This window comes from Zalophus californianus, chromosome 8 (genome assembly GCF_009762305.2).
Source record: "Zalophus californianus isolate mZalCal1 chromosome 8, mZalCal1.pri.v2, whole genome shotgun sequence".
Taxonomy (NCBI): Eukaryota; Metazoa; Chordata; class Mammalia; order Carnivora; family Otariidae; genus Zalophus; species Zalophus californianus.
In genome coordinates this window covers 6,845,658-6,862,580 of record NC_045602.1, presented here as the reverse complement: position 1 = coordinate 6,862,580, position 16,923 = coordinate 6,845,658, and the positions used below count along the sequence as shown (strand labels likewise).

The window sequence follows — 16,923 nt, the reverse complement described above, 5'->3', positions numbered from 1 at the left end:
GCAGCATGAGGTCTGGATGGCTTACCCATTCATACGGGAATTTCCACCAAAAAGGACCACCGTCGTATACTAAAAATACCTACTCACACTGTGGTTTATGGGTCCAAATTCCTAATGGAATAAAATGTCACAGGGGCACATGATTATTGGAATAAAATTCCATAGTTCTTCATCATTAGTCGTTTCTCCCTGAGCAAACTGATTCAGAAAGTCAGATGATAGTCATTTGGGCTGTTTCCTTATATTGGGTGTATTTTGAATCATCCTGTTGTCTACTTTTCTGTTATTCTTGATAAAAGTTGAAGTTTTCATTAATTTTATCTGTTTATGACCTACCTGTGCCCCTGAAGGAAAATTACTTTCAGGAAAAGCCTGGGCACCAGTATAAAGGAAGAGAAGTACATGTGACTTACTCTCTTTACTGCCTCAAATACACATATAAATGTAGCTTGACGACTTTTCTGTTTTTATGGGTTGGAGTGGGTTCAGTGAACATGCAGCTTATTTGATCTGCATATTAACTGCATCCTTAATTTCTCTCTTTCCGGGGCACCTGGGTGGCTCAGTTGGTTAAGCGACTGCCTTCTGCTCAGGTCATGATCTAGAGTCCTGGGATGGAGCCCCAAGTCAGGCTCTGCACTCAAGCGCAGAGTCTGGTTGTCCCTCTCCCTCTGCTTCTCCCCCCCCCCCCCCCCCCGCCCCTCCGGCTCACTCTCTATCTCTAAAATAAATAAATAAATAAAATCTTTTTAAAAAATCTTTAAAAGAAAAGAATAAAAAATGTCTTTCTTTCCTTCTTCCTGTTGTCTCGTTAAGTCAGCTTCCTAGGTTGGCAACATGGTAATGTGTCTGCCCTGCTGGTAGCCTTGTTTGACTTCAGTTGAGCTGCAAACAACTAAAACTCAGTCTTTTTCATGTGAACTGATAATTAACTCTGTTACAACTTTCTTTCCTCCAGTTTTCCCCTCCCTGTCTCTCCCTCTCTCTCCCCACCCCACCTGAGCATAGGGTCTTATGTTCCTTCTCTTCCCGGTGTCATCCTAGGATGAAGGAAACTTCCTTCTCTCTCTCTCTCTCTCTCTCTCTCTGTGTGTGTGTGTGTGTTTTAATGCAGAAGGAACATACTAATCAAACTGGTCAGGGAGGACGCTGGCAAAAATACCTAGAGAAGTGATAGTCACACCATCATTAATTAAGGCAGAAAAACGGCATCTCAGGAACACCCCTGTTCCCCTGCTGCTTTTCAGTAATGGATGTTTAAAGTAATAACTGTTCAATAAAGTTTTTGCTTCAAATTTGTTAGAAAAGTTAGAGAATTCTATGTGGTGAGATTAGGGGAGATACCTCTTCAAATTTTTTGTATTTTACAAATTCTTCATAATGAACACATGTTCCTTTTTATAATCAGAGGAAAGCTGTTTTAAAAGCAAGATAGTGTATAATTTCTTAAGATTTCTTTTTTTAAGATTTTTTAAGGTTTTTTTTTAACATTTTATTTATTTATTTGACAGAGAGAGACACAGCAAGAGAGGGAACACAAACGGGGGGTGGGGAAGGGAGAAGCAGGCTTCCCGCTGAGCAGGGAGCCCAACGCGGGGCTCGATCCCAGGACCCTGGGACCATGACCTGAGCCTAAGGCAGATGCTTAACGACTGCGCCACCCAGGCACCCCTTTAAAAATATTTTTATTCATTTATTTATTTTAAGGAGAGAGAGGGAGAATGTGAGCCTGAGTGGGGGGAGGAGCAGAGGGGAGAGGGAGAGGGACAAGCAGACTCCCCACTGAGCTCAGAGCCCAAGGGCAGCTTGATCCCAGGACCCTAAGATCATGACCTGAGCAGAAACCAAGAGTCAGATGCTTAACTGACTGAGCCACCCAGGAGCCCCGTAACTTTTTAAGATTTCTATGGAAAATCTAATATACAAGGAAATTGAAGCCATGTAAGGAGATTGGACTGCTGAAACCCTCATCCCCATATGCTGATACTGTTAAAAAAGATGAAAGGGTGATTAAAATTACAGTGTCGATGGGGAGAGTGGTGAGGGATGGAAAGATAACTCCTAGTTTTCCTTCCACATAATAGCACATGACAAATAGAAAAGCCAGACTCTTGGAGTGATTTAAGTGTTTCTGCTGAAGCGAGAAAGCCCTTAGGATGAGTTTGCCAGAAAGATTTAGGCAAGCTGTACAAACTGCAGAAAGACCAAGGAAAGTGAAAAGAGAGAGAAGTTTGGAAGAAAGTTGAGGAGAAGGCATTTCACTTCTGTTTTGCAATAGTTACATTGTGGCAAGAGAGGAGTGTTAGAGTCCTTGAGTATGAAGGGGATAAACAGCATTTGGCATGAGTTAGGAAATATACATTATCAAAATAGATATTATTTCCTAAAGGTAACCATTATGTTGGTAGAAGAGAATGGGCTACAGTGGGATTATAAAGTAACTTATTGTTCCTCAGGACTGCACCTGTAAATGCTGCTTGGCTATTTCTTGCTTCCCACCCCTGGATGAAATTTCCAGTAGGGCTTATCATTTCATAACTTTTCTCCTCACTCTTAGATCATATCTAGTCACTTTTAGTAAAAGTTCTCATTTTGGTAATTAAATGCTTGGCCTGTTATAACACTAAAACCCTTCCTCAGGTTTCTTCCTTCCCCAGGTCAGAGCCGAGATGGAGGGGAAACCCTACTTAGTGAATCTTTTCTCTCCTTCATTGCTTCTCTTTCCTCCCTCTCTGCCATCCTTGGAATCTGACCCTCCTCTCATCCTCCATTAGCATGTGACCTGGAGTAAAGCCTGTTTCCAGTAGCTTCTTTCCAGGCGGTTATCTGGACTGTTTTTTTTTTTTTTTTTTTTTTTTTTTTAATATTCCTAAAAGCACAACTTGTACACGGAGTATCTTCAGGGATTTTTATTTGGGGAGAGGAGGAGGGAGGAGGTTTAAGTTGGCAAAAGCAATTGTCTTTTCAACATCTGGGACTGAATGTCCCACTTCTAGAATGGGATTTGCAAGGCTCTTAAATGAGAACTCCCTGCTGTAGTGCAGAGGGGCTTGGGACCACTGAAGCTGGAGAACGACAGCTTCCTGCCCCTATTCCAATTTACCCCGAGAGAGGCTTTCTGGTGAGCTGGTTCACTGTCACTCAGCATGGCTCACACATGGTGGGCAGAGGTCAGCTGATGCAGAAACCCCTGGCCTTTCTGTGGAGGGGCAGTTGCACTAACCAAGCAATGCTGCTGCACTTGCAAAAATTATGGGGTGCAAAGGGCTGGAGGAAGTGGTGTGAGGTAGGGATTATCTTGGGGGCAGCTCCTCTCACAGTGGTGTCCCTCAGGCGAAGGCATGCAAAGATTGAAGAACCCCATCTCCCTGAGTCATCATTTCACTAGCCAACACACTTCCGCAAGATCTTCAGTGCCTTTTGACCCAATCCACGTTTTCTCTTTGTGTCCACACACTCATCAAAAAAACCTGTCAAATGCCTTGCTGACTACTCAGTACCTTAGGTTTAGAGTGCAGATTGCCATTCTGGGGCTACAGATCCCTATGAAACCACACATTCCTATTGCCATGTCACTTTTACAATCAGTGGTTACTAAAACGTCACCTGCTATCCTGTGTACGCCCTCAAAAAATTATAGACATGAAAACAGTATGTTCGTATTGAAATCACTGATTTGGACACAATGGGACTCAAACCCAAGTCTGAGAATGGTATGTCATTGGAATCGGCTGGGGAGATATTTTAAATCCCGAGCATGGTCTTAGTTTTTTAAGAAGGTCCATGGATGGTTCTGATGTGCCAAGGTTGGGGACCATTGAAAAGTATTTCCCAGGGGATCAATCTGGCAACTCCTGGAAAAAGCCAGTGAAGAGTATGGCTCCGTCAGATGTTGGCGAGACATGCATGAGACAAGGAGGCAGTACCCCAAATCGTATGAGAGGGTTGTAAATAGTGTAGTTTCTTCCTTATTGGCTTACTAAGGCCAGACACTGTTCCAAACAGGGTAAGGGAGTTGATGTGGAATAAGGACGGAGTGAACCTTAGAGTAGGGGTAAGACAGGTAAACAGGTTAAATATGCTTTAACACAAGCTCTCTCAGTACCTCTAGGCACTGTGGCGTATGAAGGTGGATACAGTAGATGGACTGACCGCCTATGCTTGGGGTCAATCAGGAAGCTACACAAAATTGGGGACCACTTCAGTAGCATCCCTTGAAATCAGCTGGACAAAGAGACAGGGAAGAACGTCTAGGGGAGGAAACAACACTGTGCAAAGGATGGAGATGAGACCCAGGATGGCTCAATGTTCCAGGAACTGTAAATACTTGCCATCCTGGGGGTAGAGGCAGGATAGGAGGAGATTAATGGACAGAGCAACGGCAGGAAGTCTGGCAGGGGCCAGCTCCTGAGAGTCCTGCATGTCAAGTACTTTTTGGGAAATTATTCTATGGAAATGGAAGGCTGCTGAGGAATTTAATCAAAGAGGTGACCCAAGGGAGCAATCTCCTGGAGAACCAGTTAGTGGGGCACCAGCAGAGGCAGGGAGAGAGTTGGGGGCTATTGGGATAATCCTGGTGGGGAGTTTCTGCAGCCATTAAATCGGGGTTGATGAAGTGGCTGATAGGATGACCTTGGGGAGGGGAGGGAGAGCTGTATAAAATGACTTCCCAATTCCGGTCTCGGTCTCGGTGGATGGGGGCAGGAGCCTGGTCCCGAGACCAGAGCAGCACAGGAGGATGATCACATTGGGTGCGGGGGCAAAGAGCTCAGCTTTGCGCTGAACTCTGGAAACATCAACAGTCGAAGGGAGGTGGAATCCGAGAGTAGCAGCCAGAGAAATGGGAGCCCAACTAGGAGAATGGGAGTCACAGACGCCCAGGGAGCAGAACAGGAGGGAGTCTTGAAAGGTGTCCACAGTAGGATGTGAGTTGAAAGCTGTCAATCGCTTTTGGCCTCGGGCAACTCCCGAGGGTACCTTCAGCCCAGACCGGGTGGAGGCCAGACGGCCAGGGCTGCCCAGGGGCCCGGGGAGACGGGCAGGGAGGAGGTAGGCTCTCTGGAAGACCAGGATAGATATAGATCGCACAGGCGCTCGGACAGGGTGGACACCTGGCCTCTGGGTGCCGGAGGAAGACACTTGAGCAGGGCCTTAGTTTGCCATGTATTAGCAATGTCTTCTGAAGTTATAATTGGATTTATTTCTCTGCCTGAATTTTGATGACAATGGTGAATAGGGATTATAAATTAACTATAATAAAAAGAGTGACACTGACAAGGAAGAAAATATTGCCCGTGGCACTTGTCAAAAATACACCCATTTGAGTCCTAGCCACAGCACTCAGACAACAAAAAGAAATCAAAGGCATCCAAATCGGCAAAGAAGTCAAACTCTCACTCTTTGCTGATGATATGATACTTTATGTGGAAAACCCAAAAGACTCCACCCCAAAACTGCTAGAACTCATACCGGAATTCAGTAAAGTGGCAGGATATAAAATCAATGCACAGAAATCAGTGGCATTTCTATACACCAACAACAAGACAGAAGAGAGAGAAATTAAGGAGTTGATCCCATTTACAATTGCACCCAAAACCTTAAGATACCTAGGAATCAATCTAACCAAAGAGGCAAAGGATCTGTACTCAGAAAACTATAAAATACTCATGAAAGAAATCGAGGAAGACACAAAGAAATGGAAAAACGTTCCATGCTCATGGATTGGAAGAACAAACATTGTGAAGATGTCAATGCTACCTAGAGCAATCTACACGTTCAGTGCAATCCCCATCAAAATACCATCCACTTTTTTCAAAGAAATGGAACAAATCATCCTAAAATTTGTACGGAACCAGAAAAGACCCCGAATAGCCAGAGAATGTTGAAAAAGAAAAGCAAAGCCGGCGGCATCACAATTCCGGACTTCCAGCTCTATTACAAAGCTGTCATCATCAAGACAGTATGGTACTGGCACAAAAACAGACACATAGATCAATGGAACAGAATGGGGAGCCCAGAAATGGACCCTCAACTCTATGGTCAACTTATCTTTGACAAAGCAGGAAAGAATGTCCAATGGCAAAAAGACAGGTCTCTTCCACAAATGGTGTTGGCAAAACTGGACAGCCGCATGCAGAAGAATGAAACTGGACCATTTCCTTACACCACACGCAAAAAATAGACATTTCCAATGGTTGAAAGACCTAAACGTGAGACAGGAGTCCGTCAAAATCCTAAAGGAGAACACAGGCAGCAACCTCTTCGACCTCAGCCGCAGCAACTTCTTCCTAGAAACATCGCCAAAGGCAAGGGAAGCAAGGGCAAAAATGAACTATTGGGATTTCATCAAGATCAAAAGCTTTTGCACAGCAAAGAAACAGTCCACAAAACCAAAAGACAACCGACAGAATGGGAGAAGATATTTGCAAATATTGCAAATGTCATAGCAGATAAAGGATCCAAAATCTATAAAGAACTTCTCAAACTCAACACCCAAAGTATAAATAATCCAATCAAGAAATGGGCAGAAGACATGAACAGACATTTTTCCAAAGAAGACATCCAAATGGCCAACAGACGCGTGAAAAAGTTCTCCACATCGCTCAGCATCAGGGAAATCCAAATCAAAACCTCAATGACATACCACCTCACACCCGTCAGAATGGCTAAAATTAACAAGTCAGGAAACGACAGACGTTGGCGGGGATGCGGAGAAAGGGGAACCCTCCTACACTGTTGGTGGGAAGGCAAGCTGGTGCAACCACTCTGGAAACCAGTATGGAGGTTCCTCAAACAGTTGAAAATAGAGCTACCATATGATCCAGCTAATTGCACTACTGGGTATTTACCCCAAAGATACAAATGTAGGGATCTGAAGGGTATGTGCACCCCGATGTTTATAGCAGCAATGTCCACAATAGCCAAACTGTGGAAAGAGCCAAGATGTCCATCGACAGATGAATGGATAAAGAAGAAGTGGTATATAAATACAATGGAATATTACGCAGCCATCAAAAGGAATGAGATCTTGCCATTTGCAACGACGTGGATGGAACTGGAGGGTGTTATGCTGAGTGAAATAAGTCAGTCAGAGAAAACATATATCAGATGACCTCACTGATATGAGGAATTCTTAATCTCAGGAAACAAACTGAGGGTTGCTGGAGTGGGGGGGTGGGGTGGGAGGGATGGGGTGGCTGGGTGATAGACATTGGGGAGGGTATGTGCTATGGTGAGCGCTGTGAATTGTGCAAGACTGTTGAATCACAGATCTGTACCTCTGAAACAAATAATGCAACATATGTTAAAAAAAAAAAAAGAAGAAGCTAGCAGGAGGGGAAGAAATGAAGGGGGGGAAATTGGAGGAGGAGAGGAACCATGAGAGAGGATGGACTCTGAAAAACAAACTGAGGGTTCTAGAGGGGAGGGGGGTGGGGGGATGGGTTAGCCTGGTGATGGGTATTAAAGAGGGCAGGTTCTGCGAGGAGCACTGGGTGTTAATGCCCAAACAATGAATCCTGGAACACTACATCAAAAACTAATGATGTGATGTATGGTGATTAACATAACAATAAAAAATTTTAAAGGAAAAAAAATACAACCATTTGGAGCCCACAGGGAGGGGGCGGAGGGCCGCTGAGTCCGGGGATTCGCAGACCCTGCACCGCACCCACCTCGCCCACCGGCTTCCCGCTGGCTTTCGGGCTCCTCCGCCCTCCGGGGGCGTGGCCACCTGCAGCCCCGCCCTGCCGCCAGCGCCACGTGATCTGTCAGTTTCAGGAGAGGGAGGAAAATGGCCGTCGGGCTTGGTGAGGGCTGAAGCGCTGGAAGCCTCAGTCTCTCCCTTTCCCGTCTTCTGACAGCGTCTGCCACAGAGCAGGCCCTTTCCCTTCGAGCTGCCTGCGCGGTCCTTAGGCCGGATTGTGAGACGGTCAGTGCGATGGTTCGGCTTCGCGGGATGACGGGAGAGGAGGTGGGGGCGAGGCCCAGCGGGGAGGGGGCGAGGCCCGGAGCCTGGCTGGGCGAGGCCGAGTGTGGAGGGCCGGCGGCCTGGTGAGGAGGGGGATGAGGCCGGGTGTGGGGGGCCCGCGGCCGGGTGAGGAGAGGGCGAGGCCGGGTGTGGGGGCCCGCGGCCGGGTGAGGAGGGGTGGCTGGGGAGGGGGCGAAGCCGAGTGTTTGGCGGGGGCGGCGGCCGGAGGGGGAGGGGGTGAGGCCACGTGTGGCAGGGCCGCGGCCGAGCGGGGAGAGGGCGAGGACGGGTGTGGGGGCCCGCGGCTGGGCGCCTGGGGAGCTCGAGGTCTGGCTTTTCCGGAGAGGCCGCGCTCGCTGCAGCGCCGGGAAGCTCTCGGACTCGGTGTCTCCCGTGGTCAGTCTGTGAGGCGGCGCAGAGGCGCTTGGCTTGGGGGGTGGGGCGGGGTGGGATGGGGTGGGGGGGGAGGGGCCTCAGGGAAACTATTTGTTTTCTTTTGTGCGGCCTCCGTTCGCACACCCTCCATCTCGGGACCCGCCTTAGCTGGTACCGTTAAGGCAGGTGCCCAGGTTTCTTTCCCCGGGCTTCCAAGGGCGGGGTGGTTAGTTTTCTTCCTTGGCTTTCTTATGGGGCTTCATTTCTCCATTGTCCTGTGCAGGCCTTTAAGTGCCTGGCAAAATATCAGCAAGGCGTTGATTACGATGCTTCCATGATTTATTTATAGGGAAACGATTTCTTTGTCAGCCAGCAATATTGGATTATTTTTCTTCCAAGTTGTTTTGACAGAAAGGTTTAAACCAATGAAGAATGTTTTCTTATTAATAACTGTTTATGGAACCATCCCTTTAGCCGCTAGGGGGCGCTGGCTAAAAAAGTAGTTTTCCTAGCCTTACCCTCAGAAATTCCCGTTCAGCTGGCCTGGGGTGTGGCTCTGGAGTCACTCCTTCCGATTCCAGGGGGTGATTCTGATGTTTTGTCATTGCCCACACTTTGACAACACTGAGGACTGAACGTCTAAAAATGTTTAAAGCACCTTCGGGAGCTGATGGAGAGCCAAGGGGGAGAAATGCTGCGGCCAGGTTGCGTTCTTTGTTCTCTAGCTTTAGTCGCATGGATACTCTCATCAGAATCATTTTGGGGGTGCTTGTTAAAATGTCAATTCTGGGCCCACCCCAGACCTGCCGGTGGGATTCTTTGGCGGAGAAGCCAAGGGATATTTGTATTTGACAAATTTGCCAAGTGGCTCTGGTGCACACAAGTTTGAGAATCCTTGTTCTACATTCTTTGTGTGCATGATCTCCAGATCTGTTTTTACAAATACTGGGTGGATTAACCAACCCAGCTTTTTTGGAGCACCTCAAATTCAGCCTGGCCAAAGCACCCCATGGCCATAACCCTGGAGAGAAAAGTCCTGACTTCCTTCTGACTTCCCTTTTTTGTTAATGGGTACACCCTCCTTCAGTCACCTATGCTTGGCATCTTGTCATCCTTTTTTTAAATCTACAGTCTTATGGTTTCTTTGATTTTTACATCCAGAACCTCTCTTCTGGGTATTTTTTTAGGTTAAAAAGTCAAATATGGGGGGTTTTATATTGTTTAAGCTCATATCTGTCATTTCTTCTTCATTTTCACCACCTGTCCCCTTTCCTGTGGGTTGTTTTGGTGGTTCCCTGACTGGTGTCCAGAGTTCTAATTCTTTGTGTTTTTCTATCCTGGACCACATACGCTGCTGGGAGATTAACTTTCCTAGGATCATGCCAGTGTGCCATCTCCCTCTTCCTGCTTTTGCTCAAAAACTGTGTTGCTCAGCTTTATCTGCCAGTATGTTAGTCAGGGCTGTTTAGAAGGAAAGGAACAGAGATTTACTCTCTTACCTCAGGGAAAAGGAGATTTATAGGACTTAATGAGAATCAGCAAGAAATTAGGGTCCAAGGCAGCTTCACTTCTGCCTCTTCTCTATTCGTATCTCTTAGGTTCTCTCTGCTGACTGGTTATCTCAAAACTGTATCATTTGGCACATGGCCCATAATGACTGAGTCTTTGGTTTCTGAATCTGAAGAGTTCTAAAGAGAGGAATCTCATTGGCCCGGCTTATGTTTTTGAGCATTCACATGTCCCAGATCATGTGCCCATCCCTGATAATGGCTGATTGTAGAAGACAGGGCTGTTGATGGTAGCAGAGCCTATGGGCAGGCAAAGACCTACAGAAGAGGCACGTTTAGTACACCCATGCAGTTTTTCAATTTGACAGTTACCTGTGATGTTTCTACTTGGTATGTTCCTGTGATAGGTTCTGGGGATATAAGAACAAAGGAGAGACAGCCCTTATCCTTGAGGAAGTTACAGATCTAACCAACCACCCTCGCTTTCCAGTCTTGGTGCTTACTTTTTACTTAAACATTCCATCCATGCTATTCATTGTTCTTGGGTGTACACTACATAGTCACTCGGCTGTCCATGTTTATCTTCACGTGAGAATACCAAGGTCTAACTCTGCATGTCCGTCCAGTTCCTGACAGTCAGAGGCTACTTTTCTCTTTCTCAGCCCCAATTTTGTAGGCATTGTGCCACATATAAGGTGGGTCTTGCCTCAAGAACTTGGAGTTTAGAGTTGTGGACAAGAATGAGTAAAATGGTATATGAGCAGTCAAAATTTAGGTGTATCCACAGGGTATAGAGTCTGAGAGTCAGGGCACTGGCCCAGCTTAGAGTAAGCAGCCAGTCAGTGGAGGCTTCCAGAGGAAGATAATGTTAGAGCCAATCCACAAGGATGAGTAGAAACTGTCCAGGCATATCTGTGGAGGATGGGCTTTCTAAGCTGAGGGGGCAGTAAAGAAAGAAAGAAAGTGTGGGGCAGCCAAGGGTTGCAAGCAGATTAGCCTGCCTGGACCTGGAAGAGTGGATGTGAGTAGGGAAGCAGCTTTGGGTCAAGGGTGGGAGGGATGCGGCTGGGAGGGGAGACAGAGATGAGACTGGAATGGTAAGATGGGTCCAGACTGTTGAAGGATCTGTAAATCTTCACCATCATAATCCAGAATTGTGTTTATGAGTCCTGACTGCCCTGCACAGAGCAAAGCTTTTCATAGGAATCATAGAATTGAATCTTTACAGTCGCTTTCAAAGGTTTTGAGGGTTTCAGTCCCTTGAACAACTTGTGAGTAATAAAGCCATCATCTTTTGTTCTCCCAGCATGAATTTATGGGGGACTAAAAGAAGGATTTTAAAAGAAGCGTATTTTAGATCACCCTTGCTTCAGTGTGGCAACTTGATTGAGGTGGGGGAAGACTGGAGAGAGGAGAATAAGTTGGGGGACTGTTACATTGATCCAGGTGAGAGATGGTACAGTAGTAATTCTTAGGACAGGTGCCTAGATTACAACAGTTTCCTCTTTTTTGGAAACAGTGCCAACACTATGTGACCTTGTAACCCCTTCCCAACCCTGTGACTACAGTAAATTGGTTCCAGTTGGCACTTGACCCAACCTGGGACTTTTGAATCTGGGAACAAAGAATAGTCTGTTTTCTCTGTTTTGAGAAACTATCTGATTTGGGACTAGACAGCTATTGGCAGCCATATTCCCATTTGTGTAGACGAAGTTGGTCTATAATGAAAGTAGATGAAGCCAACAGAGAACTAGAATTCTACTGGCATTTGAAGTGCAGTGGCACCCACCATTCCCACAGTGTGGTTATGGGAAATAAATCAGTATCCTTAAGATAAATTTCCTGTTTTGCTTAAGCTAGTTTAAATTTGTCTCTTGAAGTCTTGATTAGTATAGATGGTGAAGACCCTAAAGAACGGCACTGAGAGTCGGTTAGGCTGATGTGAGATGTTAGGAAACATGTTAGACAGAAAATGGTAATGGTTGTACTCTGGAGAGAGTGGTCGATGCTTTGATACAGTGGATGTGAGGATGGTGTTCAAAATGGAAGGGGTAAATTGAGCAAAGGCAGGTGTGTGGAGCAGCATGCAGGTAGGGACAACTTTGCGTCAGCTTCGCTGGGCTTTGGGAGGAAGTGGTGCTGGTGTAAAGAGAGAAGAGTGGTAGTTAGAACCAGATCCTGGATGCCTTACTGAGGTATTAGACTTGATCCTTTAAGATGTGAGAACAAATGAAGGCATTGGATATTGGTTAATAAAAATCTCTAACTGGTTTGCAATGACAAAAGTATCATATATTTGGGGATGTGGTGTACAGCATAGGAAGTACAGTCAGTAATATTGTAATAACTTTGTGTGGTGATGGATGGCAACTAGACTTAGGGGGATCAGGAGGTATACTTGAAACTAATAGGATATTGTATGTCCATTATACTTCAGGAAAAACAAAGTATCACATTCTGGAAAATTGGGGAATAAAGTTTCTAAAGAAAATAAAAATTACATTAATGCCATCACCATTTGATCTGTTTCATTTCAGTATTTAAAAATGTGTATATTTATAATAGTTGAGTTGCTGTATATGTAGTTGGGTTTTTGTTTTTTTTTTTTTAGTTAATTTTTTCTGCCACAGAATGTATCACAAGCATTTTTTTTGGTCAATATTTTTTGAAACATTTGGTGACCCTATATTATTCCACTGTTTGAACGTAACTTTCATAATCTCCTGTCTCTAAGTTTCTTGTTCTTATGAATAAAATTATGTTGTATTTAAAATCTTTGTCCATGTTCCCTGTGTTTTTAGAATTGATACCTAGGAGTGAAGTTACTGGATCAAGTAACATAACTTTTTTTTGAGGATTTTTGAAAAATAGGTATTATTGAGGTACAATTTACATCAATATTATTTACCTTTTTTATTCTCCAGTTTTGAATTTTGACAAATGCATATAATCATGTAAATACCACCACAAGCAGAATATATAACAGTCCAAGAACTTCCCCAATTCTCTTGCACCTAATGTAGTCCCCTCATTCTCGTCCTTTAGACTGACAACCTCTAATCTGTTTTCTGTCCATATAGTTTTCCTTTTCCAGAATGTCATATAAATGGAATCATATAGTGGAATAGTTTCAGTCTTCTGGTCCGCAGAGATACACTTCTACCCCATGTGCAAAGCACATCACCCTATCCCAAGGCCCTCCAAAGTGTCAGCTCATTAAAGCATTCACTCAAAGTTCAAAGTCTCATTTGAATCTCATCAGCTCTCAAGTTCTAAATCTAAATCAGGTATGAGTGAGGCTCTGGGTAGAGTCCGTCTTGAGGCATGATTCCTATCCATCTGTGAACCTGTGAAACTTGAGATACAAGTCATATGCTATAAACATGAGGGGACAAACTTGGGATACCAGTAATTGACATTGCTCAAGAAGGGGGAAAATGGAAGGAAAAAAGACGTCCCCAGTCTCAAGTAATTTTATTCTCTTAGAGCAAAAATTTTTAATTTTGGTGAACTCTGATTTATCACTTTTCTTTTTTTGAGGACCATGCTTTTAGTGTTATATCAAATAAATCTTTGCTTAATCCAAAATAGTCTATATTATCTTCCAAAAGTTTTGTGCTTTTAGATATTTATGTCAATTTTAGTATATGTGTTTTGTGCAAGGTATGCATTGAGACTTGTTTATTTGCCTTTGGATGTCCAGTTGGGTAAAACGACATGCCTACTTTTTTTGAATTTACATTCTAGTAGTGGTAGATGGACAGTAAACGCACAATATGGTATATCTGCAGTGGTGTTTAAGTGCCACGGATAACATAACGCAGAGCAAGGGGGTGGGAGTGTGGGGACCGCGACGGAGGATGTGTGAAGTTACTACTGTATTACATCACAGGGTCAGGTGAGGATTTCCTAATCGGGTGAGTGAAGGAAGTGGGGGGGGGGCGTGTGCATTTCTGGTGGAAGAGATTTAGGCAGACAGAATCCCCGAAGTGGCACAGCGCTTGGCATGTTCAAGCCGTGAAATGGGTAAGGGGGAATGGTGAGAGATGAGGTCAGTTAGAGTCATCGAGACCAAGGTAACACATGTGATTTGTATTTTTTGAGAAGCCATTGGAGGGCTTTGAGCAAGGAAAGATGGAATCTGACTCAGTACTACTCCAGGCGGGCTTCTTCAGGCAGCAGCTGAAGTGGTAGCATCTCGTGGGAGCTTATTAAAGATGCAGACTCGGGCTGCACCCACACCTACTGAATCAGAATCTCTGAGGGTAAGGCCCAGGCATCTGTTTTACAAGCTCTCTAGGTGATTCTGATGCATATTATGGTTTCAGAAGCTCTGGTCAGACTTATGTTTTCCGAAGATCACTGTGGTGGCTTGTGAGGAGAGACTGTGGGCAAGGCAAATGGAAGTAGGAAGAGCAGTTGGGATCTAGATGAGAACTCACAGTGGCTTGGGCCAGGGTGGTTGTGATGGAGGTGGTGAGTAGCAGTTAGATGTGAAATATGTTTTATAGGTGAAGACAAAAGGATTCTCTAATAGATTGAATGTAGAGTGTCGAGGACGAGGTAAGTCATGGATAATTCCATGGAAGAATGGAGCTGGACCTGCCGTTTACGGAGATGAAGGAACAGTGGAGCACTTTCTTCTGTGTAGGGGTGGTAGGGATGGCTTTGGATGAGTTAAGATTGAGAGGTGTGTGAGTCATGGAAGGGAGGGGTGGGCATTTTGACAGCTGAACTATGGGGCCTTGTTTTTACTCCTGCCAGTGGAGGTGTGTTTGGACAAGTGTAAGGTTAAAAAGGATAATATAGTTAGTAGTAAATTGGTTTTTTTCCTAATCACAAACTATGTGTTATTTAATCTGCTTTTAACAGTATTGGAATAAAGATAAATACAGCTTTCTGTGAAGATGTCAGTTCTGATATCACAGAGTGTAATAAATTATGTAGAGGAAGAAAACATTCCTGCCCTCAAAGCTCTTCTTGAAAAATGCAAAGATGTAGATGAGAGAAATGAGGTAAGACCAAGTTTCCTTTCTTTTTCTTTTTTTCACGCCCAATGTGGGGCTTGAACTCACGACCTTGGCATCAAGAGTAGGATGCTCTACTAACTGAGCCAGCCAGACACCCCCTAAGACCATGTTTCTAAAATTAAATTCTTTACACGAATATTTGTTGACTACCACTACTGTGTACAAGGCATTGTGCTAAGGATACAGGTGAGTATGAAATATAAAGTTCTTAGGCTTGGTAAGATTGTTAAAAGTACTTCAAATTCCATACTTTTGGAATACATTTGAACTCACATACATGATTGAGTATGGAGTTTAGATTTATGATTGACTCTTTTTTTTTTTTTAGATGGAATAATCAATATTTGGGAAGTTTGATGACTAAAGTCTGAAGTGTTTCTAGGAAGTTTTAGAGAGCTTCTAGACCCAATCTCTTAGAAATAGATTAACTAGACAAAATTTTTAAAATATTTTCTTTAATGGAAACTTAGTTCTCTTCCTGAGATATTCATTCCATACACTTAGGGATTTTAAACAGACTGCATCTTTTTTTTATTTTATTATTTTTTAAAAAATTTTTTATTGTTACGTTAATCACCGTACATTACATCATTAGTTTTTGATGTCGTGTTCCATGATTCATTGTTTGCGTATAACACCCAGTGCTCCACACAGAACGTGCCCTCTTTAATACCCATCACCGGGCTAACCCATCCCCCCCCCCCCCCCTCCCCTCTAGAACCCTCAGTTTGTTTTTCAGAGTCCATTGTCTCTCATGGTTCATCTCCCCCAATTTCCCCCCCTTCATTCTTCCCCTAAACAGACTGCATCTTTAAGAGACAGTTAAATAGGTTGTGGGTTTTGTTTAGTAAGATAGGGAAGTATATATTTACCATTTTTAAAAAAGATTTTATTTATTTATTTGACAGAGAGAGATAGAGCAGGAACACAAGCAGGGGGAATGGGAGAGGGAGAAGCAGGTTTCCCGCCAAGCAGGGAGCCCGATGTGGGGACTCTATCCCAGGACCGTGGGATCATGACCTGACCTGAAGGCAGACTCTTAATGACTGAGCCACCCAGGGGCCCCCATATATTTACCATTTTCATTAACTTCTATTAGATATTTCTATTCAACAATACAAATAAGTAAACTGTTGATTTTATTTCATCGTGAAGCACCACAGTACAGCATTTTAGGGATTAAAAAACTTTTAGTATGAATTATTTAAGTGCCAAAGTTTGTATTTATTTTATAAAATTCAAGAAAAATAAAACTTAAGCTGAGCCAGGCTCAGCTTGAAGAGCATGTGACCATTGATCTTCTGATTGTGAGTTCAAGCCCCACATTGAGTGTAGAGATTACTTAAAAATAAAGAAATAAATAAACTTAATCAAAAAACAAAACTTTCTTAAAACTGTATTTTCAATGTAGTATAATTTTTTTGACAGTGGATAAGGTGAATGAGGAGTGGTACATATATATGTATGTCTGTATGTGTGTACATGCATGTATCTGTGTGTGTAGACATGTAAAGAGTTTCATTTTTTTGTTATGGGGACAAGATATAAAATTTATCATCCCAACCATTTCATTTGTGTTCAGTTGTGTGACTAGTTCATAATGTTGTGAAATATCTCCAGAACTTTTTCAAATCTAAAACTCCATACCTGTAAAACAGCAACTCCCTATTTCTTTCTCTCTCCAGCTCCTGGTAACTATTCTTCTACTTTCTGTTTCTATGAACTTGACTACTCTCAGTACCTCATATAAGTGGAATCTTACAGTATTTGTCTTTGTGATGGTTGATGTCACTTAGCATAATATCCTTAAGGTTCAGTCATGTTGTAGCATGTGACAAGATTTCTTTCCTCTTTATTTTATTTAAAGATTTTATTTTATTTATTTGAGAGAGAGAACGAACGAATGAGCAGTGGGGAGGGGCAGAGGCAGAGGGAGAAGCAGACTCCGCACTGAGCAGGGAGCTTGATGCGGGGTTCTACCCCAGGACCCTGGGATCATGACCTGAGCTGAAGGTAGATGCTTAACCGACTGAGCCACCCA

The 16,923-nt window shown here is 43.9% G+C and overlaps 1 protein-coding gene across 1 annotated transcript in view; it reads left to right on the top strand.

Annotated features, from left to right (window-relative positions):
- Nucleotides 1-7,774: 7,774 nt before the first annotated feature.
- Nucleotides 7,775-16,923, top strand: part of KIDINS220 (kinase D interacting substrate 220) — a 99,150-nt gene continuing 90,001 nt past the window's right edge. The window contains 2 exon segments of the mRNA XM_035728745.1: nt 7,775-7,930; nt 14,725-14,867. Coding sequence (XP_035584638.1) covers nt 14,760-14,867 — 108 coding nt within the window. The 5' untranslated portion in view covers nt 7,775-7,930; nt 14,725-14,759.